Source organism: Mytilus galloprovincialis, chromosome 14 (assembly GCF_965363235.1).
Source record: "Mytilus galloprovincialis chromosome 14, xbMytGall1.hap1.1, whole genome shotgun sequence".
Taxonomy (NCBI): domain Eukaryota; kingdom Metazoa; phylum Mollusca; class Bivalvia; order Mytilida; family Mytilidae; genus Mytilus; species Mytilus galloprovincialis.
In genome coordinates, this window is record NC_134851.1 from 7940838 (window position 1) to 7968329 (window position 27492).

The 27492-nt window shown below is 31.8% G+C and overlaps 1 protein-coding gene across 1 annotated transcript in view; it reads left to right on the forward strand.

The window, feature by feature from the left end:
- Positions 1–7447: 7447 nt before the first annotated feature.
- LOC143059346 (uncharacterized) overlaps positions 7448–27492 on the forward strand; it is a 35569-nt gene continuing 15524 nt past the window's right edge. The window contains exons 1-5 of the mRNA XM_076232827.1: positions 7448–7483; positions 9328–9414; positions 19260–19358; positions 20239–20352; positions 24952–25059. Of these exons, the coding sequence (XP_076088942.1) occupies positions 7448–7483; positions 9328–9414; positions 19260–19358; positions 20239–20352; positions 24952–25059 (444 nt within the window). The remainder of the gene's footprint in view (positions 7484–9327; positions 9415–19259; positions 19359–20238; positions 20353–24951; positions 25060–27492) is intronic.

The window sequence follows — 27492 nt, forward strand, 5'->3', positions numbered from 1 at the left end:
TTATTTAATCATTTTATTTTATGTATAACTTTATTTCATTCATCTATTTATATTTTGTTGGTGAAATAATCGGAAAGTTCAACACTTGTACATGTTTTATGGATGATAATTTCAAAATACATTGATATCAGCTTTATTTCTTTATTTACAGAATTTTCTCAATGAGCTCAGAAGATAGAAGGAAAAAGCTTTGCCAGGTATAAAAATAACTTATGGTGTTCGAAACTAATATATAATAAATTTGTAAAGGGATATCTTTTTTTATATTTCTGATAATGATAACACAAATGATTAGTAAACATCATATATGTAATTATCCTAGCTGTTAGATATACACGATTCAGTTGAATAATCGTGGTATACATGAATGTATCAACTGTTTTATGAAATAAAACATACGTCATATAGTACATGTATAAGTTTGCATCCTGCGCTTACTTTAAAACTGAAATACAACTACGCATTTGAAGCATGCGTAGTGCATGTAAACACAAATGATATCGGATATGTTCCTTGCGTCGTAACTACGATTCGCTTCCCTTTGATGAATATAACCTACCGAATTAGACTATTTACCGGATTTGTTATAACATAAACAAAACGACGGGTGCCACATGTGGAGCAGGATCTGCTTTCCCTTCCGGAGCACCCAAGATCACCACTAGTTTTTGAAGGGGTTCTAGTTGCTTATTCCTTAGTTTTCTATGTTGTCATGTGTTCTGTTGTTTTTCTGTTTGTCTCTTTTAGTTTTTAGCCAGGCGTTGTAAGATTATTTTCGATTTATTAGTTTGACTGTCCTTTTAGTATCTTTCCCTATTTAAGAAATGGTAGTAATGGCCAATTTAAAGTATAAAACATTTTTATTGAAAATGATGAAAAAAAAACCACTTCATACATGTGTTGCGTTCAAAAGGATTTTTTTAAAATCAAACATTGAAGCAAATATACTATACGGACTTATATAGGCGATGGGAATTGGAACAACACTGTCAAATAAGTACATTACAAGGAGATTTAAAAGCTAAATTAGCTATATAATTATGTCAGCTTCACCATTGGCTGTTTTACTAAAGTGGTCAGAACCTAAGGGACTGGCAGACCTGCCACAGCAGTATGAACAAATTGATACACAATTTAGATACGTTTAACCAATTAAATTCAACCAAATCGATTATTTGGACGCTCAAACTTTCAACTTAATATCGAGAGAAAAAAACAGATATAACTTAATTAATATGTTATCGCATGTGCATTTGAAAGCTAGACATCCATTGTGCATAACTAATTTTTTTCGCACTTTTAACAGATCAATTCAACAGTAAGTCGTCCAATTAATAGGACATCTTATATCAGAGAAAACAACCATATTAGCTTTGCATCAAGCTAAAATATGACGAGAATTATATTTATCTCAACAATAACAGACGCACAATCCAACAGCGATATATAACTTTAGCCGATATTAATAAGTCTAATAAGTCAAAACAAGAGTTGTAGAACAAAACATCCCCTTTTAATAATTATAGTCTATATTCCTTTAACAGATTGAAAACATATCGATTTTTTTTAATTAATAATATATGTATGCATACTATACTAACTGCTTTAGTAATGAAGATATCACGCCACTAGATAGCCAATATAAAATGGAAAATGGAAGCAAGTCGGGCAAATTCAGAAATGTACACTCCATATCAATGTCCATTTTACAACCTGTTGAGTTCTTTAGATACAAACAAATGTTTACCCCTTGACATACATATGAAACCTACCGTGTGTGCAATAACCCTTCTCAAATTCTCTTTTCTTATCAAATATGGTCTTTCAACTGTTGATGAGAGCGTCATTGATGAGTCATATGTATTCAAGAGTATATCCTTAACTGAGGTAAACTAAATGGCCTCCCAAATACCGTTTCGATTCCTGACATTTTAACTATAGATGCGATGACTTATCACTATTAGTACAATCATTAATTTTCGAAGAAGCGGGGAATTTTTATTGTAGATTTATGTGATAAATGGACTTGCAACAAATGAAAAAACTTAATTGATGACTTTAGTATCATTGAATGTACTTTGTGTGGTTTGATATATGTATGATAAGAGCAGATTAAACACCCGTATGAATTGACCTAGGTCAAGAGTGAACGATATTCATAACCAACAAATCGTTTACCAACATTTCAATCAAATTGACCATTCAGGTTATTCCATTAAAGTTTGCATTTTTGAAAAAGATTATCACCACACCAATAATATAACATTAAGTACACCGTTTCGCAGACAAAGAGAAGAGTACTGGATCAGAGAATTAGGTAATGCAGCACCTAATGGATGTAATGACAAAATAGATACTGTAGGTAACTTGAGTAACCCTATCTGTAGTTCAGTGAATGTGATGGATTTTTTCAATAGGTCTCTTCGTCGGCCGAGGAGCCATGGACATCGTCGCTATAATCCACCTGATATGCATGATGGTTCTATAGATGGCCTTGCCGAAAAAGTATCAATAAACCTCTTGGAATTCATCACATTCGCTCAAAACTGTATTCACTTCCGCTTTCTAGACTGGACTCTCTATTGAACGCGTGTGAAGAATGCTACACTACAGATAGTCGATCTACGAAGTATTAAATAGTTGCCATGGTGATGGATATTGCGAACCATAGATTATTCAGACCCGTTTTTTGAAAATTTGGAGGAACTGCCAAAACGTAATTCTTCAATTTGAAGTTCACAAACAAGTGTATTGATGCTATAAATATAAGTAATATTTTTCACCATAAAGAGTAAAAAGCAACATTCCTTCTTACTTTAAGGATCAATTTTGTTCTATAGTATCGTATTCCTACACCAACCCTGTTGCATCTAAAACAAAATATCACAAAAAAGTGTTGCAGAATCTAAATATTGATGACTGCAAAGCTAAACCACCTGATGTGCCTGTTCACATTCCCATTTCATGTGTAATCCAGCTGGCCATGTAATTTCTGGAGACCTAAACATAGTCAATAACTACAAGTTGAGACAATCTTTGTCCAAGGGTCCGAAATATAGAGAGCCACAGTCAATCAATTGGAAGCAGAACTTCAAACTACTAATTTATTTTGTTGATGGTATTGCGAAAGACTGGGCACAAAGAGAAAAAGGTTGAGGTTGACACTCTTTCAGAGTGGGTAAAATCAGTGATGACATTGATTCAGATAAGAGTAAGTAAGCTTAAAGGGTCAATAAGCACCAAAAATCTTTCCATCTTTAAAGACCCTCAGGTCATAGAGGAGTTGTCTTACCTCAATGACAAATATGTTGTCGTTCTAGCTGACAAAGCCTCAAACAATATTGCTTTTGCTTGCAAGAAACACTACATTGACTGCTTGATTAAGAAACTGGGGATAAATAACACACTTGAACATCCTACATATACACTAAGTACGCTTACGAAGCAGGAGATTCTGGAAAGCCACAGATCGGTTCTAATCTCCTTTGGTGTTAATCCAAAGGATGAAGACCAGGATCTTCCATCCTTATATTGGAATCCTTAGCTTCACAAGAATCCTTATAACATGTATAAGGAAATGTATATTACAGGTTCTTCCAAGTGTTCCACTACACCCCTTTCTAAAGTTCTTACTGCCATACTCACTGCAGTCAAAGAAATACGTCAGAAATATTCCGAAACGACATATTCAAGAAGTGGTGTTAACCAGATGTGGATACTGAAAAAATCAAAAGAGTTATTGGTGAATTGACAATCTCAATCATTTAAACCTTTGATTTTTCAACTCTGTATACCACTAGTTCACATACTAAGCGTAAAGCTCGACTGAAAGAACTCCTCAGCTTATGTTTCTTTAACAAAAAGGGCACTAAAAGTTTTATATATCTATTTTTGGGCTGGAATTCAGCTTACTTTGTGAAAAATCATACGGAGTCAAAGAGAAAAAATACCGACGAGGATATCACTGCCATGCTGGACTTTTTAATTGACAACATATTTGTTGAATTTGGAGGTTTGGTCTCTTTGACAAATTCCACATGTCCATTCTTTATTTGTTTTTTAAATCATCGTATTGTGAAAATGAACATTTGTAGTGTACTACAGGTAAGGCTCTCAAAAATTAACTAAAACTACCAGTTTACCGCTTAATCGGTCGAACGACTATCCGAGTAACCGTTTAGGAAAATTACACTATATTTAGTCCAATATATATTAGAAAAGTCAGTTAGCGTGTGTTTTTTTTTTTATCTCTTTTTATCCAATTCCCTTTCGGTTTGAGCCATAGATAGATATAAGAAGCTGTCATATGTGACAATGAGAAAAGTCTTCATCCGAGTACAAATTTATAAAAGTAGACCATTATAGGTCAAAATAGGTCTTCAACATATAGTCTTGGCTCACACCGAACAGCAAGTTATAAAGAGCCCACTGTATAACTTTTAAACGGGAAAACTAACGGTTTAATAGTTATCAAGATGTACGTAATTAGTGGTGAAGTGTCATGGAAATAGATAAATAAAACCAAGGATAAAGATCCCTACGATTTATAAGAAATTAAATGAAATACATTTGACATAAAAACTATTTCTTTTGAATTTATTAAAGTGTTCAATCAAACTTTCCTCCACAAGTTAATCTTTATCAAATACTTCTCTTAATTTATCTATTGTTTGAGCCAGTCGGCTAAATTAAGACTTTAACAGATAAAAAAAAATATAATTCATATATAGTATCATTATTCGACAAAAAACATGACTCGCTTAAAGAAAGCATCATAGTGGAATTTAGTTCAATATGAACAACTGAATGACAAAACCTATTCTACGTTTACAACTTTAAAAATTGTGTTGAAATGGATATTTTTCTGCAACAACATCTTACCTGCTAGTTTTAAATCACCTGAACGATCTGTTCGTGAAATGTCATATTCACCTATTTCGGTATATATTTATCAGCTTCATGGCTTTAGGCGCGATCAAACCCCGTTCGTACCTCTTACATTGTCTCACTAGTATTATTTATTTCTAAACATATACATTTTAACTAATTTTCTTAATTTTCTTCAAAAATCAAAAAACAAATCGTCTGTTTATTTATCATTATACATCAGAAAAAAATGATAGGATCCGCACTTTACATACACTGACCATCATAATGATACAGATATAAGTCATGGTAGTCGTAGGATAGCAATCATTACGTAATATGTAAACAATTTAAGTACAGTGGTCAACATGTTTTTGTAAAGGACACAATACGTTCATTGATATTACCCTGGTAAATACACTTTCTGCTCAGACACTCTTGACGTTTATTAAATCTAAACGGTAGCTGCAAGCTTTTGAATATCGTATTTGTTTGGAAATGAATGACCGATATGCAACTGAAATTGGTATACTGCTGCTAAGGTTGGGAAAATATATTAGTCAAAATTAAAATTGTCTCGCTTGTCATATATTCTGGTATTGAGGTTACTGTTGGGTTTTATTTGATTTCTAAATCTGGGGTACATACTTATAAAGCTAAATCAGAAAAGTTTCGATAGGTAATGGACGGCAAATCATCAATATAGCTGAATGTAAAAATAATGATCTGGCTTCTTTGATCTAGCTTTGGACAATTGGCTGAAGAAAGAGTTTTGTCAGATGTACACTGTTCATTCATAATGGAAGGCTAACATTGGGTCTAAAAAGACTACCTTCAAATAAAAAAAAAAAGGTAATGTCAACAAGGACCTCCAGCATGTTGATCACATGTTCTAGTTGAGAAATTTCTTACCTTTGTGTACACTGTTAATACATATGCCTTATGATACTCAAGGCAATAGTGTCTTTCCGATTAAACCATTGTTAAAAAGATGTGATGTCATGGCGTCAATTCCTAAAAACGGACATCAAATAGAGAAGTAAAAATAAATGAACATCAACTTCAGAATATCAAAAATTTACGTCGATTAGAGGTCATAGTGGCCGTCGATTTTACATGTTAGTGTATTACGACGTTAGATTTGAACGTCGATATGAGAAACGGACGTCGATGAGAGACCGGACGTTGATCTGAGTCCTACATACATTGTATTTTGTGAATAATGTTGGCAGTGCTAAGTTCTGGTTGTTTCCTATCTATAAAACATAAAATTACATACGTTAAAAGCAAATCAGGACAAGAAGCCAAATTATTGATTTACGGAGATATGTTCTTCTCTTTTAAATGTTTAAAACTTTTAAAACAGTAAACTACAATCAAACAATGTGCTTTCATGTCATACCAGAACCAAAGTACTACAATAATAGACAATGAACTGTTGATATCCTCTGGGACTAATCCACCTTCTGTCTATCTAGACTGATCATGGTAATCGTAAGTGTAAATCAAATAATGTTAAATCTGCACATTGCAGGTAACATAAGAGTGATCACAAACTTAAAAAGAAAACAAAAGTGAGTCAATATATCATCGCTACTACACAAAGCTATATCAACTGTTATAGTTTGTCGGTCGAAGTATTTTTGATCATGCATATAAAACAAACAGAAATAACACTTTAAAACATAATTTGGGGATGTGTGATTATCCTCTTTAACAAAAAGCGGCAGTATTAGTAAGAGGTCAGGCACTTTTAATATATTTAAACTTGCGGCAAAATATTGATAAACTATAAGACATTTTATTTATTGAAAATATTTGTTAAAGTAGCTTGCCAGACTATATATAATTTAAAGCAAGGTTTTGAAGATCTTTTCATGATTAAGCCAGAATACAAATATCTTATGTTTACACGAAACAATATGTGATGAGTTTACTTTTATGCAGGTTATTTAAAAAAATTGGAATACGAAATGATATCCTTAATCATCTGATAATGCAATTGTCTTTAAAACAATAATATTGCAAATGTTATATTCATTTGAAGTGTTGATTTCCTTACCCTAAATTATATAATTGATCTTTGAACAATTAATCAATTAACAAATGAAAAAAAAATGCAAACTAACATTCAAACAATCAACATGCCACTGGACGCCAACTCTCACGGTATGCTGTATTGCATATGTGTAACATTGAACGCAGTACAACAAGGACCGTTGACAGATTTGTTTTAATTTTAACTAAACTGTTATCTGTCGTCTCCATATCATATTGTATCGTTTATTCAATTAGTGTTGGGTTTTCTTATAAATGACCAGGTATACTGTCACATGATTTTATATTCGTCTACTTCATATCTAACAGTAATTCAAATTAAAATGATCGCGTATATTTTCATCATTTATAGTTAGTAATCATCAGTGAATTATAATCATTTATTCAATCTTTTTTTGTGATGTATCACTACATTTCATTTATTTATTCATATTCTATTGATGAAATAGAGGAAAGCATAACGTATTAATAAATGGTAATTTTAAAGTAAATTGATATCAGCTTTATTTACAGAATTTTCACAATGAGCTCAGAAGAAAGAAGGAGACAAGTTAGCCAGGTAAAACAAATATCTAGTGGTGTTCGAAACTAATACATGTTAAATATACCTTTTCGCTGTCTTGGTCTTTTGGAAAACGTTGTTTGTGCTATATTTAGACCCTACTACCAAGAAATTTGTTTTGCATGCACACGTAGAAAAATTGCGATTTGTATCCAATGTAATCATAGATTTGAAATTTAGACTTGTTTAGACTTGTTTATCAGGTGCAGACCTAGTATGATGGTTTACATGTAAACATATGGTTTCGTCATTACAGCCAAGCATTTAAGTCGGTTAGACTATATCATGAATACTATACAATGAAAACCGTTGAAATCATAATTGATATATTATACATAGTTTAAGTGTGTACGCACTAGAGTGGAATTATATGTCTACTTATTATGAACCTTTCCAATGGGGAGAGTGTACCAAGATAAGGATGTTATAAATCAAAATAATTTCACCGATGACAACTATAATACGTAACGGCTGCGTTGTATATCATTGTGATATGCAGTGGTCAAAGCATTATATGCATTGGTTAAGGCATAATTTGCAGTCGTAATTGAATATTCCAGAAAACAAAATGAAACAGTTATAGAATCCATATAATTAGTTACTTCGATTGAAATCGAGGAAATAACACCTGCTTCTGTCTGCAGATGGCACAGACAGTATTTTACCGATTTAGAGGTAATTCATTACATGGAAATGATGTAACTAAAAATTGAATGCATTAATAACAGTTATGTTTAACTTAAGGAATACAACTGCATAATATAATATTACTATAACGAATAATACCACTGAAATATTGAATGACATTAATATATACTGTATGTCTCGATTTCATTTCATATTGAACAACCAAAAGTTATATGCTACTTTGAAAATGTCTTAAGGAGGCTCGCGGGTATAAGATTTTCAGAAACAAATTAAACATTAATTTTTCATTACAAGTTTTGTTGATTACCTTAAGTAGCTGTTACTTTATCAAGACTTTGTCTAAATGAATTTTTTTATTTAATATAGGATTTCTCTACATTGTTCTATAAATGAACTTTATCTTATACTTAATAGAAAAATGAAATAAAAAAAATGGGGTCACCGTTCATTTACGCTCACAATCTGCCTTCGAAAGGAGCATACATTTTTGTCAATGTCCTTTTTTCTGTTGAACTAATAGGAGAAATAGCGGTAATATCGAAATAAAAAAAGAACTAAGTTACAGAAATCACTAAAATTTTACAATTATTTAGTCTATGTACAGTTTATTCGAAAACAACGATAAAAAATATAGGTTACCGATGAGTTAAAAAAGATATTTCAATTTTTATGCTAAAAAATGGCATTTTTGCACTAAAGGGAAATAATTTGAAGCTTTTTCAATGACATCTACATTTTAAAAGTCCGCTGGGGCCAACATGAATTGATTTTTGGGAATGATTTTGTACCATATGATAAAGTAACAGCTACTTAAGGTAATCAATAAAATTTGTAATGAAAAATTAATGTTTAATTTTTTTCTGAAAATCTTATACCCGCGAGCCTCCTTAACGACTGCATATAATGATGAACATCCACATAAGACATTTGTGGTGTTCCATAGACAACTATCAAGTAATATGGGTGCCCGAGAATTGCAAACGCTTCTTTCATGCATCCGTAATTTTACTTTCTTCTAGTATCAACGTTCTTTTTTTTTTATCTCATGATGTGTACAATATTCATGTTCGTTATTCATAATTGAAGATAATTGAGCAATCAGTATGTCAATATCAAACATGGGTACGACTCTTACAAATGTGATATACATCCTCAATTAAACATTGATGAATAATTTGTATCTTGTGGTACAGGATCTTATACTTGCTGCTGTGTGTGGAGACAAGGAGAAAGTAGAACAGTGCTTAGAACGAGGAGCAAATATAAACTCCTCTCACTGGGTGAGTTTTAAGAATATAATAAACATTTCATATTTCATATTTTTGCATTCTTACTTCATTATGTAATCAAAACTTCTAGTATACAATGTTTTAGAGTAAATATGACTCCATTGTCTCTTTTTTAGGACGCGGAGAAAATGTTATTATGAATTTAAAGCATTATAGAAAAACATATTTTACAATAAAATTTATCATAAAAGAGATGATTTTTCATTTCCTATCGTTACAGTCAAATGCAGTGAAGTTTAGCGTTTGATAGTTCATTGATAACATTCTGGCGTATCATAAACAAACAACTTGAAACGTCTCATTTCATTGGCCGAAAGATTCAAATACAACTGCAATGTAGTCAGTGTGCACGTGAATTGACACAGGTGACCGACAATGGAATGTACTATATGTTACTACGAACGTAAAAACAAAGATTTGTATAGTTTACAAACCTTTGGTCAAAAGAATCAAATAAATATTTTGTTAACTTCAAATAGTGGGGTCGACATATTTTATTGATATTTTGTATGAAGTAACATTATAAGTTCTTTATGTAACAGCGACTCAATTATCTTGTACCGCATAATGAGAAATATAAGGATAAAATAAAATACATGTGCCGCTTGTATACGGATGAATATATGAACCATTTTTGATTTCTTCCATACTGACGATATGTTATAATCCTAACAATGTCGTGGTCACTTGTAGGATATAACGTCAAATTTCCCCGTAAAATTTGAAATTTGAAATATTGTTAATAATGGACCATTTCCTGTTGTGATTGAATAAAAGAATGATTACTACAGTTTACGAATTAGATAATAACGAAATAAATGTCAACTGGATAGATTTATTCCGTAATGCACTTCAAACTTTATAATATATAATTGTAAATAAGACTGCATGTCATTCTATGACGTTTTACAATTTGAGAATAACGAAATAAATGTCAATTGAGTACATTTATTTCGTTAAAACAGTGTTTTAGAGAAAGAGACGCGGAAATTTGAGGATCAGTATATAAGACACTGTTTGGAAGAAACACACGGGGAAATTTGAGGATCAGTATAGAAGACACTGTTTTGAAAAAAGAGTCGGGGATTATAATGAATAATTATCATCTCCTCGGAGACGATATTAGGAATGGAACGATGGACAGTCAGGGTCTGAATGCTTCTTACTACCTGATTGGCATATATTAAGAGACGTGAATAATCAAAGTTTATTGATTGGTTAGGACAATTCAAACTTAGTTAATGTCCTTCAATCCCGTAGAGTATCGGATTTGTCCTCTCTATTTTAGCAATAAGATTTTGCCTGGTTATTAATCATGCATGTTCAGGTAACTTTTATCTATAAATATCCGAATCTTCTGGAGTTTTGTCAACAACAACGTTAGACGATATATACTACTAAATAACGTGTGACCTCACGTGTGGGGTAAAATTTGTTGATTGATTCACTTGGCGGTTCTAGTAAATGAATTAATCTACAAAGCAAGAACACTTTCAATTTTCATCAGCTAAGAGACGGCTAGCCTTTTTGAAAGGCTAATACTTGTAAAACATTGCAGTCAAATACATCAACAATAATATATATTAGCAAACTTCGTCAACTCTCTGAAGGGTTTTCTTTTTAGAATTAGAGAATAACGAAATAAATGTCAACTGAATAGATTTATTCCGTAATGCACTTCGAACCGTAACGATGACTGTGTTTTGTTCTAATGAAGTTTAACAATTTGAGAATAACGAAATAAATGTCAATTGAGTACATTTATTCCGTTAAAACAGTGTTTAAAAGAAAAAGACGGGGAAATTTGAGGATAAGTATATAAGACACTGCTTTACAGAAAGACACGGGGAAATTTGAGGATCAGTATATAAGACACAGTTAAAGAAAGACACGGGGAAATTTGAGGATCACTATATAAGACACTGTTTTGAAGAAAGAGACGTAGATTATAATGAATAAAAAAACAATGCAGTAAAATACATCAACAATAATTTATATTAGCAACCTCTGAAAGTGTTGTCTTTGGGGTATATTTAAAAAAAAGGGGCTAGGTGTTTTTTTGGGGAAAATAAAAATTGAAAAGAAATCTATTTTTTACTCAAAAAAATATGAAGAATTTCAAATATCCCCGTTTCAGGTCTGGACGGGGAAATTTGACGATAAAGCCCACTCGTAATAAGTATCATAATACTGATCCATTACAATAATTAGTGATGGGTTGCACTGACATTCCTTTTTGATTATTTTCATGCTATAAAACATACACATAGTAGCTAAGCGTACCATAAACGGAGGAAATTGTCCCCCAATGTCGTAGTTTATAAGGAACAATTCTCGTTTGAATTATTTTACATTGTCATTTCGGAGCCTTTTATAGCTGACTATGCTTATAATTGAAGACCGTACGGTGACCTATAGTTGTTCATTTCTGTGTCATTTTTGGTCTCTTATAGTGACTACATCTTCTTTTTTTCAAACAAACTGTTTTAGATTAATTCCTTAAGGAAACGATCGTTTTCATTGGTCAATTCAAACCTTTGATTTCACACCTGCGAAAATAGAACACACTAGCTATAACGTTAAATGGACTGATCAATATTCACGTAGCTTATTCGCTGTATTCGCATACATGATTGTGTTCTTGATTATCCAATTTCATTTCTAGCTTTTATACATGTATACGTGTAAAATTGATGGTCCGAGTACACAGTTATTTCGTAGTGCATTTCTTTTAGACAATAAATGAAAATTAAAAAAATCCCACCTGCGCTTTCTCAATAATATTTTTACAGTGTGTTGTACTACTTTTGGGACAAATTATATCAAAATTATAGAAAACTTCATCAGCTCTAACTCAAAATATGGACAATCTTATGTTAAGGGGGTCTTGAAATCTTTTGACAGCTTCCGAAGTGCTAATTTTTGACCTTTTTTAGCTGGACCTAATCACTACTTTACATTAATATTTATGACCCAAATTTTTTTACAGTGTCATTTCACCCCCCAACTTGATATATGATGCATAAAACATGGAGAAATTAATTTGGAAGGGGTATAACAAAAATTGGCAAGTAACACACTGTCCACACTAAGGACTATATTCGTGAACAACGAAAATCAAAGGACGATAACTGTGTACTCGGACCTCATTGATTTTATATTTTTGAGCAATATCAACATTTCAGACTTTAAAATCTGATCTTTTTTGCCCCTCGAAATTTAACTGTCTCCTCTCTAGATTAAGGGACGATATCAAAAGTTCAATGTAGGATAAGAAAAAAATTTAATTCGAATAGTTTTTCACTGAACCCCCTCCCCTTCTTAACTTAATTACGTAGGGTACATTTGTGCATGATGTGTTATTGACAACTGATTAACGATCTTTGAATGTTTATCACAAATTGTCACCTTATTATTACTATAAAGTGACAAAACGATAGCAATAACTAATCGATATATTTATTTGATTATTATATCGGCTACAGGGTCGACATGCTACGTATATGCCAAAATATTTAGTCATGCGTTAGTTTATATATTACCTGCGTTAATTATAAAAAAATTACACCTCCGAATAGAAATTAATTGGGTCTATTTTCACGACAAAATTATTCAAACGTTCTTAACGTAGTTTTACAACACAGTTTCAATAAAGAAATGAAACTTCCTTTGATATATTTGATGAATAAATTGTAGTCTTAAAATCAATGTGCCCTAGCACAAAAGTAAAATCATAAAGTGTAGGAAGACAATAATTTTTGAATTCACCTTTTCAGTAACTCTTAAATATGAAAACATTATACTGCTCCCAAACATCGGCCCTTTGGATTCGATTTTCAAACAAAGGTTCTAAGTTTATTCATTTAATATATGATTTAAGTCTTTTCAAGAAATTGTTGTGTATATCTTTCAGTATTAATTACCATGTCTGCTTGAATACTTCAAGTTTGTTTTATTCAAAATAAACAACTCAGCTGCAATAAATGATCATATGATATACTGTCAATATAGTTATATAGAAAACCAATACCTCTACTAAAAATGAGTCTATAAGTATATGTGAATTGATAATACACGTATGGGAATTCTAATTTGGTTAAACACATGCTTGATTAAGGCAAGGACTAATTATTTGTAAGAAAATAAGTAAAATGTCCTTGGCAAATTATATATAATAACTGACATTTGTGCACTAATTAACGTATGTACATGTATATACTATCATTATAGTGCTTTATTGATTAAACTAACATGATGGTGGTAGGATAGAACTCTTACAAGTATGAACATTCAGCAGATAAGTAATTAGCAACACAGGGATTGTTCCTAGATATCTATAGTAGCATATTTTATGAATTTACTGAACATTATCAGTCAATGTTTGGATTTTTTTTATTTTTGCATAAAGATTTTTAGCAATTTAACCAAAAAAAAAAGGCTAGTTATTTTTGGTAATTTTATGCAACTCCTGTAACAGATAAGTTTGTCTTAGGTAGGTAGTTTTCAGGAACATAGTGCGCTTTCTTTGTGTTGTTCATGTTTACAAGTGGAAGCTATTCGTCGTCATTTGTGACACAAATTACCCATAACGGTCCAACAAATCGTGATAGCGTCTGGAACATTTTTAAAAGAAAGACTCTAACTTTTCGTTTATTTATGCCGACCTCAAAATTTTACTATGAGTATACACTTACAGTAATCGTAACATACAGTAACAACTCATACCCAAATAATGTTGTATCTGTGTTCTAATATCAAAGTACACCTATCTTGTCGGAAATTTATACAAAATAAGTATGCAGTTATGTCATATTCAGAATAATTATCAAATTCCAGACTATTTATTCATTTTCGTCAATACAGGGTACACTATTTTGCCCTATATCCTTTCCTTGTCTTGTCACCTATAAAATGAATTCATCATATAAGGTAATTTACTAAAATTCAAGCAGATAATAAATCCCTTTTTTACGATTTTTGACTCAAATAATACAATTCTGAATATGAGGTAGAATCAGTGTCTTCCTTAAAAAAAAATGAATACATAGAACAGGATTTTTATAAGCTATCACTATTTTTTGCGTACATTGTACTTTTAGGTAAATGCTTTTCTGATATATTGATCAATTTTAAATCCCTCACCACATTTAAAAAAGTTAACAATGCAAAATGACACGTAACCGTCAAGGTGGTATATATCTGCCAATTGATCCGATATTCCCGTACTTGCATTTCCTATCATGTTTTTCTTGATAGAGTGTTGTTGCCTTTATTTGTTGCTCACAAGGAAGCTATTAAATCAAGAGTTCCAAATGGTAAAGTTTAAATCGTCTCTTCGAAAATTTTACTACTAAATACTACTGTTGCCTTTATTTACGGACGCCATCACCAGTTGGTTGACCGTTATGGAATGACCGCGGATATGTTCCTTACGTCGTAACTACAATCCCCTTCCCTTTCATAAATGTGACCTACCGAATTAGACTATTTACCGGATTTGTTATCTCATAAGCAACACGACGGGTGCCACATGTGGATCTGCTTACCCTTCCGGAGCATCTGAGATCACCCCTAGTTTTTGGTGGGGTTCGTGTTATGTATTCTTTAGTTGTCTATGATGTGTCATGTGTACTATTGTTTGTCTGTTTGTCCTTTTCATTTTTAGCCATAGCGTTTTCAATTTATTTTCGATTTATGAGTTTGACTGTCCCTCTGGTGTCTTACGTCCCTCTTGCATTGCATTTGAAATTGTCCTTTAAGAAGTTTTAAGAACGTTACATGGTCCAGATTGTAAAACGGATGTAGTTTTATTAATTAGTTCTCTGTTGAACAATAATTTGAATACAAAATACTTCTTTGTTTCTCCATCTTTGTTATATATTGTTAATTTATATCTTCGTTTTACTATAGTTTCTAGCTGTTGCCTAAATTGTTTCAATCGATTAACGGTAACTGAACATTTAAAAACAGAATTTCGCCGTATTATGATTAGCAAGAAAAAAAAAGAAAGCAACTTTAAACCAATATAGTTATTTCATAATTTTGTCGTCATCCGTGTCAAATTGCAACAATGAATGCGACACTACATTGTCTCAAGTTAGTTGATGATATCAGCTGCATCCTTGATCATTAACAATTATGTTAGAATTGATATCAGTCTTTTTATAGAGAATGGTAGTGCTGCACGTCACGATGCTACGTTGAGCGAACACATTGAAATCTCAAGGCTGTTAATAGGCGGGGGTATTAATCTAAATTAACATATGTATGTACAATCCAAAACATTGCAGAACAATTTATTTGGTTTACCTTTATAAGTATGAATTCGGTTTGTCTTGAAATTGTTCAAATTGTAAATACTCTTCAGAGTTGCAACACTGATTTGTATTTACTTCAATGTCTAGATTGTATGCTCCTGTTGAATTAACCCTAAACTAATCTCCATATTTGGAATTTGATATTCACACATTTTATTTGGCATTTTGGTATATCTATACTACCTGTTCTTTCTTTTTTTGGTAAGTGGTGTTGATTTGTTGACTATCTGTATTTTCCAATGTTGATTTACTTTTTGGTTTTCAGATACTCTGTTTCTGTTTCTTGCCTTAATTTTTCTTTATCGATTTACGAGATTTGAGTTTCTTTCACAAATTATTAACTTAATTTTATAAGCATGTGAAAATTTGATAGCAATTATTTTCCGGTATAGTTATTTGATTAATATGTCGACACTATGTTGTCATGCGTTATGTTATTTACCAGCTGCACCTTTTAGCATTTAATGTTATGTTAACAATGCTTAAATATTTCTTTGTAATGATGGTATTACGGCACTTCACTTTGATGCATTGTACGAGAAAGCTGATATCGGAAGGTTGCTAATCGACCGTGGTATTAATATAAATTCAAGTGGATGATTATTCACATTGATTTCATCAATCATATGTCAATGTTTGATATGACTTGACCAATACTTATTTGACTGCACTTAATGAGCAGTTAGGAAATTATTGACTCTTCTGTTATGCTGGACGTAAAAATGTACAATCACAATCTAATGCAAAATTTGACAATCCTGTAAACGGTATACGTTCGAATATGAATTATTTGCGTCTATTCTTACGAGAAAAAAAAAATAAACATACTTAAGGGGGCTCGCGGGTATATTTTTTTTTCAAACATTGGATTTTGCTATAGTTTTCTACAAATGAACCTTATCATGTCCTTAAGGATGTACACCTCTGAGGAGCCAAAAATTTCTAGAATTCAACTTTTTTTCTTAACCTGATTTTTGGGTTTATAAGACTGTAACAAAATAATTGGTGGAGAAAAAATCATATGGTGGTGCACTTCTTATTTAGCTACGGTCTTTTGAAAATGCCTAATTTTGATGATTTTTCCATTTTTCATTTATTTTTACCTGTTTTGGGGCTATTATCGTGAAATAAATCACTTTTTTTTCATACTTTCTATAATGATGAAGTGGACCAATCTGAATAAATTTTACTTAAAAAAAACTATAGGTAGGTGTAAATATAAGAAAGTTTTATCATATTTTGACGCTTTTTTGTGTAAAATTTACCATGCTGTCAATTTTGTATTTTTGTGATTTTTCTCAGTTTTAAGAACAAAATGCATATTATTTTAACTTTTTGTTATAAATGATTGAAAAAATACATACCTTTATCTATATGATATGGGATGTACATGATTCTTGAAAAATTATTTTTGGTGTACCTAACCCATTTTCTGAAAATTTTGGCTAAAAAAAATGACTTTATTGGTCGTAAAATTTGAAAACTCGATTACTCAAAAACCATTAATTGTTAATACACCTTTTTTTCACAGAGTTATGTTTGATTATAATATTTTTAAAATTCATTGATATTTTCCACTTGTATCACATGTTTTGGATATAATTCAAGAACGAGATTTCAACGAGACTGAACGAGACTGAACGAGACTGAAAAGTCAGAAGCATACATCTTTAATAGAAACATGAAATTAAAAAAAAATGGTGTCACCGTTCATTTAAGCTCACAATTTGCCTCCGAAAGATGCATACATTTTCGTTAAGGTCCATTAGTTCTGTTGAACTAATAGGAGAAACAGAGGTTAAAACGAAAAAAAAAAGAAATAAATTGATTTATAAAAATCGCTTAAATTTTACAATAGTTCAGTTCAGTACAGCTTATTTGAAAGAAATAATAAAAAAATATAGGTCACCGACAAAGTAAAAAAGATATTTCAATTATAATGCCACACAAATGGCAATATTTGAACCAAAGGGAGATTATTTGGATATTTTTCAAGATGCAATTTAAAAAACATCTGGAGCGAAAACAAATTGATTTTCGTGGTTAATGCTTGTACCATATGATAAAGTAACAACTAATACAGTAATGAATACAATTTGAAATGACCAAAAAACTGTTTAAATTTTTGATGAACTTTTTGTACCCTTGACCCTCCAAAACATCAAAGTTCAAATGATGAAATTTGACTTTCTTTGCAGAAATTAGAAGAATAAACTGAAGGTTTAAAAGCCATGTGTCCTACCAAATAAGTAAAATCATAAACATACCGGACTTCAAGAAATAAGCAACATAGTGATTGCTTCTAAATATCTATGATAGCATACTTAATGAAATAGTAAGAATTATCAGTCAATCTGTGAATTTGTTATCTTTGAAAACGAATTTTCAGCAATTTAGCCCAAACTAAAAGGCTAGTTATTTTAAGTTATTGTTTGCGACTCCTGTGACAGATCAGTTTTTCGTGGGTAGGTAGTAATCGGGGAAAATAGGACGGCTTGTTTGTGTTGTTCATGTTGAAATAAATTCGTCGTAACTTGTGACACAATTTACACACAACCGGATTGTTTGTGTTGTTCATGTTGACAATTGAAAGATATTCGTCGTAACTTGTGACACATCTTACACACAACGGTTCAACAAATCGTTACAGCGTTCAAAACATTTTTAAAGGAAATATTTCCACTTTTCGTTTGTTTATGCAGACCTCGAAATTATACCATCGATATTCTGGCAGTATTCGTGACATAAAATATCAACTCATACCTAATTTTGGTCTTTTGGTTACCAATGAATTCAATACCTCATATTAGGTACTTACCAAAATTCAAGCAGATCATATGTTCCTTTTCTTACGATGTTTGACTTAAATAATTCCAATGTTGAATTTAATAAAGAATCAGTGACTGTTTCTAAAACAAATGAATATCTTGAACAGGATGTCCATAAGCTATCACTCTTTTTGGTGTACATTGTTTCTTTTAAATTAATGCTTTTCTGATGTATTTTATCTGGTTTGATATTGTTAAAATTGTATATACATTTCATACAGGCAACACTGACTGATATTTAATAATATGTCAAGATTATATTCTCATGTTGATTCCTCATTAAATTAATCTCCATATTTGTATTGAATTTAAAAATTTACTTTTTATCGCCATTTCGGTGTATAAGATTACCCTTTACCTTTTTTCTTTTGTAATTGGTTATGATTTGTTTATTATATTTATTTTCTATTGTTGATTAACGGTTTGGTTTTACGATTCCCTGTTTTTTGCCTTAATTTTTTTAATCAATTATCAAGATTTGAACGTATATCACAAAATGTCACGTTATTATTATCAAATAAAAATTGAATAGCAATTATATATCGGTATTGGTATTAGCTTATTATATCGGCTACAGGGTCGACGTGCTACGATAAATGTGACACTATGTAGTAATGCGTAAGTTTATATAGCAGCTGCATTCTTCATCATTAAATGTTATATCAACACTGCTCGGTATTTCTTTGTTCAGGCTGGTAGATCTGCACTTCACGAGGCTACGATGCATGGGAGAACTGAAATCGCAAGGTTGCTAATCGACCTTGGTATTAATATGAATTTACAGAATGCGGTAAGTGGATGATTATTCATATTGATATAACCAATCATATGTCAATGTTTGATATGTCATGACCAATACTAATTTAATTGAATTTAAGGTGCATTTTGGAAATATCTGTCTCTGTAGTAATGCTAGATGTCAAAATTTACAAGCACAATCTAATTCAAACTTTGACAATTACGTAAAACCGCATACGTTCAAATGGGAATTATCACAAAAATAAAATTTAACAAACTTAACTTCATAGTTCAAAGGATTTTTTCGCAGATATTTGACGAAAAAATTAAAGGTTTAAAAGCCATGTGTACTAGGAAAAGAGTAAAAATATAAAAATACCAGGCTCCAAGGAATTAGCACCAAACGGATTGCTCCTAGATATCTATGATAGCATATTTTATGAAGCATATAAAAACTATCAGTCAATGTGATGATTTTTTTTTATTTTTGCATACACATTTTCAGCTATTTAACCAAAACTAAAAGGCTAGTTCTGAAACAGATAAGTTTTTCTTAAGTAGATAATTTTTAAGGAAAATCGGACATATTGTTTGTGTTAACTTTACGTTTGTTTATGCAAACCTCGAAATTATACCATGAGTATACACTGACAGTAATAGTAACATGCATTATCAACTGATATTTAAATTAATGTCTGCATGTGGTTAAATTGACAGTTTATTAACGATCTTTGAATGTCTAAAGGAAATTGTCAACTTATTATTACTAGCAAGTGAACAAATGGTAGCAATTACTGATCGATATACTTATTTGATTATTATATCGGCTACAGCGTCGACATGCTACGATAAATGCCACACTATTTAGTCATGCGTTAGTTTATAGATCAGCTGCCTTCTTTATCATTACCTGTTATGTTGACACTGCTTAGTGTTTCTTTGTAAACGATGGTAGTACTGCACTTAACTTGGCTGCATTGTACTGGCATAATGAAATCGGAAGGTTTTTAATCGACGGTGGTATCAATATAAATTTACAGAATGAGGTATGTGAATGCTTAATCACATTGATTCCACCAATCAGGTCAATCTTTGATATGACATGATCAAAACTAACTGCATTTAAGGTGCAATTCGGAAATCATTGTCTCTTCAGTAAAGCTGGACGTCAAAATATACAACCAAAATCTAATAGAAACTTTGACAATCTTGTAAAACCGTATACGTTCGAATAGGAATAAATTGCGTCTATTCTCACGAATTTTTTTTTAAATCCAGATATTTTTTCACCTCAATACATTCCAAAAAGTTAAGAATGCATAATGACACGTAAACGTCAAAGTTGCATTGCAATTCAAATTATCCGGTTATAAGTTATGAGGACGTTAAATTATACAGATTGTTAAACTGATGTAGTTTAATGTGTAATTGTTAATTGCTGAACAACAATTTGAGAAACAAAATACATTTTTAAGTAGGTGCTGATGATTGTTTCCCATCTTTATTATATTTTGTGTTTATTTGTCTTGGTGTTGGTATACACAGTTTCTGTTTGATGCCTAAATTGTAATCGATTAACGAGATTTTAACATCTATAAGAAAATGTCGCCGTATTATGATTAGCAAGTAAAAAAATTAAAGCATGTATTAACCAATATAGTTATTTGATTATTACATCGGCATCCGTGTCAACTTGCAACAATACATGCGATACTACGTTGTATTAAGTTAGTTGATGATATCAGCTGAGTCTTTGCTTGTTACATATTTTGTTGTCATCGATATAAGTCTCTTTTTACAAAAAGGAAGTGCTGCACGCCACGATGCTGCTTTGAACGGAAAAAAACGTAATATTAAAGTTACTAATCGGCAGTGGTATTAATCTTAATTTACATATCCAAAATATTGCAGAAAAATGTATATGGCTTACCTTTAAGAGTAAGAATTCAGTTGTGGTTTAATATTGTGAAAAAAGTAAATATATTCCATACTGGAAACACTGGCTTGTACTTACTAAAATGTTTAGAATTATATACACCTGATGAATCCTCAATAAATTAATATCCACATGCAGAATTTGATATATTACCTCTTCTTTTTTTTTGGGTTGGGGGGGGGTGGTAAGTGGTGCTGATTCGATTCCTATCTTTATTTTATATTTTGGATTTACATGTTGGTTTTAAAATACTCTTTTTCATGTCTTGTCTTAGTTTTTCTTAATCGATTAACGAAATTTACAAATTGTTACCTTATCATTACATGCATAATTAGCAAATACAAATTTATTATCATTATTATCATTTCTATTTGATTAGTATATCTGTTACAGGGTCGACGTGCTACAAAAAATAGTCCTGCGTTAGTTTATATATCAGCTGCAATCTTTAGCATTCAATGTTATGTTAACACTGCTTAGTATTTCTTAGTACATACAAGGACGCAGCTGATATCATCAACTAACTTTCTCTTCAAAAATGCTGGATGTCAAAATGTACAATCACAATTTGATAAAAGCTTAGGTAATTTGTAAAACCGTATACGTTCAAATAGGAAAAAATTGCGTCTCTTCTCACGACAAGAAAATGAAACATACTTAACTTCTTAGTTAAAATGAAGAAATAATTTGTTTTTCGCAGATATTTGACAAATAAACTAAAGGTTTAAAAGACGTGTGTCTAGCAAAAAAGTAAAATCATAAAAATATCGCGCTCCAAGGAATTTGCAACATATGGATTGCTCCTAGATATCCATGATAGCATATTTTATGTAATTCCACCTGATGTAATAATGCTGTATTTTGATTGGATGAGAACCATGGTATTTTTCACCAATTTATATATATTGATATTTTCTTTTCTCTGCCGGGGTATTTGCCATTAGGGATTTCCATATGCCGGGTATTTGCCATTAGGGAATTCCATATGCTGGAGTATTTGCTAGCAAATACCATGGCAGATGGGAAATTACCTAGCAATTACCATGGCAGATGGGGAATACCATGTCTAAAAATAACTCAATGAATTATTTATATTCTTATATGACAAATTCATGGTTCCAGATGAAATATTTAGGATAAAAAGCATCATTATCAATTTTGAATCGAATGACGTATAATATCCGGTATATCAGTCAATCTGTTATGTTTTTTTCTTGGAATACATATTTTAGCAATTTAACCCAAACTAAAAAGCTAGATATTTTAAGTTATTGTATGCAACTCCTGTAACTAATAAGTTTTTCTTAGGTAGTATTCGAAAGATATAGGACGGCTTTTGTCGCAGATATTTGACGAAAAAACTTAAGGTTTAAAAGGACATGTGTCCTAGCAAAAAAGGTGAAATTTGATTATCATATCGGCTGCAGGGTTGACGAACTACAATAAATGCGGCACTATGTAGCCATGCGTTAGTGTATATATCAGCTTTAATATGAATAAACTGAAGGTTTAAAAACCTTGTGTACTTGCAAAAAAAGTAAAATCATAAATATACCAAATTCCGAGGAATTATCAACATAGGGGTTGCTCCTAGATATCTTTGATAGCATATTTTATAAAATAACTAAAAAATATCAGTCAATATATGGATTTTTTTTTATTTTTGCGCACACATTTTCAGCAATTTAACCCCCCCCCCCCCCCAAAAAAAAAAAAGATAAATAGCTAGTTGCTTGAAGTCCTTGTATGCAACTTCTGTAGGAGATAATTTTTTCTTAGGTAGGTAGTGTTTGGGGGAAATAGGACGGATTGTTTTTGTTGTTCATGTAGATGAGTGAAATATATTCATCGTCATTTGTGACACAAATTACTCATACTGGTCCAACAAGTCGTGATGGCGTCTGTTACATTTTTAAAGGAAAAAATCCAATTTTACATTTGTTTATGCCAACCTATTAATTAAACCAGGAGTATAGACTGACAGTAATCGTAAGATAAATTAAAAACTCATCCCCAAATTATGTTCTTCATGTGGTCTAATATTAAATTACACCTATCTATTCGGATATTTAAAAACAAATTAGGATGCAGTTATGTCAGATGACGGATACTTATCGGATGTCCAAACTATTTGATCATATTGCTCTTCAATACATGAAAGATTAGTTTGCCCCATATCCCTCTCTTGTCTTGTCACCTATGAATTCAATACATCATATAATGCTATTTACCTAACTTCAAGCATATCTTTGATTCCTTTTCATACGGTTTTTGACTCAAATAATCACAATTCGGAATATGAGATAATATCAGTTTCTTCCTTTAAACAGATGGAAACATCCCGTTTGAATTGTTTTACACTAGTAATTTTGGGCCCTTTATAGCTTGTTGTTCAGTGTGAGCCAAGGCTTCGTGTTGAAGGCCGTACATTGACCTATAATGGTTTACTTTTATAAATTGTTATTTGGATGGCGAATTGTCTCTTTGGCACTTACACCATATCTTCCTTTATTTATTGAACAGGTTTACCATAAGCTATCATTATGTTTGGTGTACATTGTTACGTTTAGATAAATGCTGTTCTGATATATTGATCAATTTTAAATCCATGTCAACATTTAAAAAAGTTTACAATGCAAAATGGCATGTAACCGTCACAGTTGCATTGTATTTGCAATTATCCGTTTTTAAGTTTTGAGAACGTTTGGATCAGATCGTGGAACGGAGGTAGTTTTATTAATAAGTTCACTGTTGAACAACAATTTGATTGTGTTTATATATCTTTGTTTTATTATACACAGTTTCTGTGTGTTGCCTAAATTGTCTCAATCGTTTAACGGCAATTGTACATCTAAAAACAAATTCGCCGTATTATGATTAGCAAGAAAAAAAAAAGAAAGCAACTATAAACCAATAAAGTTGTTTAATAATTTTGTCGTCATCCGTGTCAAATTGCAACAATGAAATGCGACACTACATTGTCTCAAGTTAGTTGATGATATCAGCTGCGTCCTTGATCAATAAAAATTAAGCATTGAGATGTCTTTTTATACAGAATGGTCATGATGCTTCGTTGTGCGAACTCACTGAAATCTCAAGACTGCTAATCGGCGGTGGTATTAATCTAAATTAACATCTATATGTACAATCCAAAACATTGCCGAAAAATTGATATGCTTACTTTTTGAAATAAGAATTCGGTTTTGATTTGATATTGTTAAAATTGTATATATATTTTATAATAACAACGATGACGTGTACTTACTAAAATATCTAGACTATACGCTCCTCTTGAATCCTTAATAAATTCATCTTCATATTTGTTATTTGTTATCCACACATTTTTTTGGGCATTTTGGTGTATTCATATTACCTTCTAATTTATTTTTTTGGTAAGTGGTAATGATGTGTTTCCTATCTTTACATTCTATTGTTGATTTAATTTTTGGTTTATAGATACCCTGTTTCTGTTGCTTGACTTGATTTTTCTTAAGTGATTAACGCGATTTGAACATCTAACACAAAGTGTCACCTTATTATTATCATCAAGTATAAGTTGGATTGCAATTATTATTCGATATTTTTATTTGATTATTATATCGGCTACGGGGTCCACGTGCTACGATAAATGCAACACTATGTAGTCATGCGTTAGTTTATATATCAGCTGTGTTCTTCATGATTAATGTTTTAGTGTTTCTTTTTACAGAATGGCAATACTGCACTTCATTTGGCTGTAATGAACCAATGGAGCACGCGAAGTGAAATCGTGACTTTTCTAATCGACGGTGGTATCAATCTAAATATACAGAATGAAGTAAGTTGATAATTTTTCACATTGATTTCACCCATCATATGTCAATGATGGATATGACATGATCAATACTTATTCAAATGCATTTAATATGCATTTTTGAAATAATGGTCTATTCAGTAATGCTATACGTCAAAATGTGCAATCACAAACTTTGGCAATCTTGTAAAACCGTAACCATTCGATACCAATAAATTTTGTCTATTTTCACGATTTTTTTTTTAATAAAAATACTATAAAAATACTTAACGAATCTCACATTACAGTTCTAGTAAAGACATACAACTTCTTCTCATATATTTGACGAATTAACTGTAGTGTCAAAAACAATATGTCCGAGCAAAAAAGTCAAATTAGAAAAGTGCAAAACTCATAGGAAAAATCAACACGGGATATGGTCATATATATCTATGATAGCATTTTTATTTATATCGTTACTAGTTATCAAAGGTACCAGGATTATAATTTAATACGTCAAAAGCGCGTTTCGTTACCAAAGACTCACCAGTGACGCTTAGAGGAAAATAGTTGTAAAGCCAAATAAGTACATAGTTGAAGAGCATTATGAACCCAAAATTTCAAACCGTTTTGCCAAATACGGCTAAGGTAACTTATTTTTTCGAAAAATTCATAGTTTTGTAACTGGAAATTTATGAAAATGATCACATAATTGATATTAATGTCAACAACGAAGTGCTGACAACTGGGAAGTGATACCCTTGGGGACGAAAACGTGCACCAGCAGTGGCATCAACCCTGTGGTGTAGATATTTATCAAAGGTACCAGGATTATAATTTAGTACGCCAGACGCGCGTTTTGTCTATATAAGACTCATCAGTGACGCTCATATCAAAATATTTATAAAACCAAACAAGTACAAAGTTGAAGAGCATTGAGGACACAAAATTTCAAAAAGTTTTGCCAAATACGGCTAAGGTAATCTTTTCCAGGGATCAGAAAATCCTTAGTTTTTCGACAAATTCATAGTTTTGTAACAGGCATTTTATAGAAATAACCACATAATTGATTTTCATGTCAACAACGAAGTGCTGACCTCTGGGCTGATGATACCCTCGGGGACGAAACGTCAACCAGCACTGGTATCGATCCAGTGGTGTAACTAGTTTTAAAATGTACCAGGATTATAATTTAATACGCCAGACGCGCGTGTCGTCTACATAAGACTCATCAATGACGCTCAGATCAAAATAGTTGTATAGCCAAATAAGTACAAAGTTGAAGAGCATTGAGGACACAAAATTCCCAAAAGTTGTGCCAAGTACGGCTAAGGTAATCTATTTCCGGGATAAGAAAATTCGTAGTTTTTCGAAAATTTCATTGTTTTGTAATAGGCAATTTATAGAAATAACCACATAATTGATTTTCATGTCAACAACAAAGTGCTGACTACTGGGTTGATGATACCCCCCTCGGGGACGAAACGTCCACCATCAGTGGCATCGACCCAGTGGTGTAAATAGTTATCAAAGGTTCCAGGATAATAATACAATACGCCAGACGCGCGTTTCGTTTCGTCTACATGAAGCTCATCAGTGACGCTCAGATCAAAATAGTTGTAAAGCCAAATAAGTACAAAGTTGAAGAGCAATGAGGACCGAAAATTCCCAAAAGTTGTGCAAAATACGGCTAAGGTAATCTATTCCAGGGATTAGAAAATCCTTAGTTTTTCGAAAAATTCTTCGTTTTGTAACAGGAAATTTATAAAAATGACCAAATAATTGGAATTCATGTCAACAACCAAGTGCTGACTACTGGGCTGATGATACCCTCGTGGACGAAACGTCAACCAGCACTGGCATCGACCCAGTGGTGTAAATAGTTATAAAAGGTACCAGGATTATAATTTAATACGCCAGACGCGCGTTTCGTCTACATAAGACTCATCAGTGACGCTCAGATCAAAATAGTTGTATAGCCAAATAAGTACAAAGTTGAAGAGCATTGAGGACCCAAAATTCTCAAAAGTTGTTCCAAATACGGCTAAGGTAATCTATTCCAGGGATTAGAAAATCCTTAGTTTTTCGAAAAATTCCTAGTTTTGTAACAGGAAATTTATAAAAATGACCAAATAATTGATATTCATGTCAACAACCAATGGCTGACTACTAGGCTGATGATACCCTCGTGGACGAAACGTCAACCAGCACTGGAATCGACACAGTGGTGTAAATAGTTTTAAAAGGTACCAGGATTTTAATTTAATACGCCAGACGCACGTTTCGTCTACATAAGACTCATCAGTGACACTCAGATCAAAATAGTTGTATAGCCAAATAAGTACAAAGTTGAAGAGCATTGAGGACACAACATTTCCAAAAGTTGTGCAAAGTACGGCTAAGATAATCTATTCCTAGGATAAGAAAATTCTTAGTTTTTCGAAAAATTCATAGTTTTATAACAGGAAATTCATATAA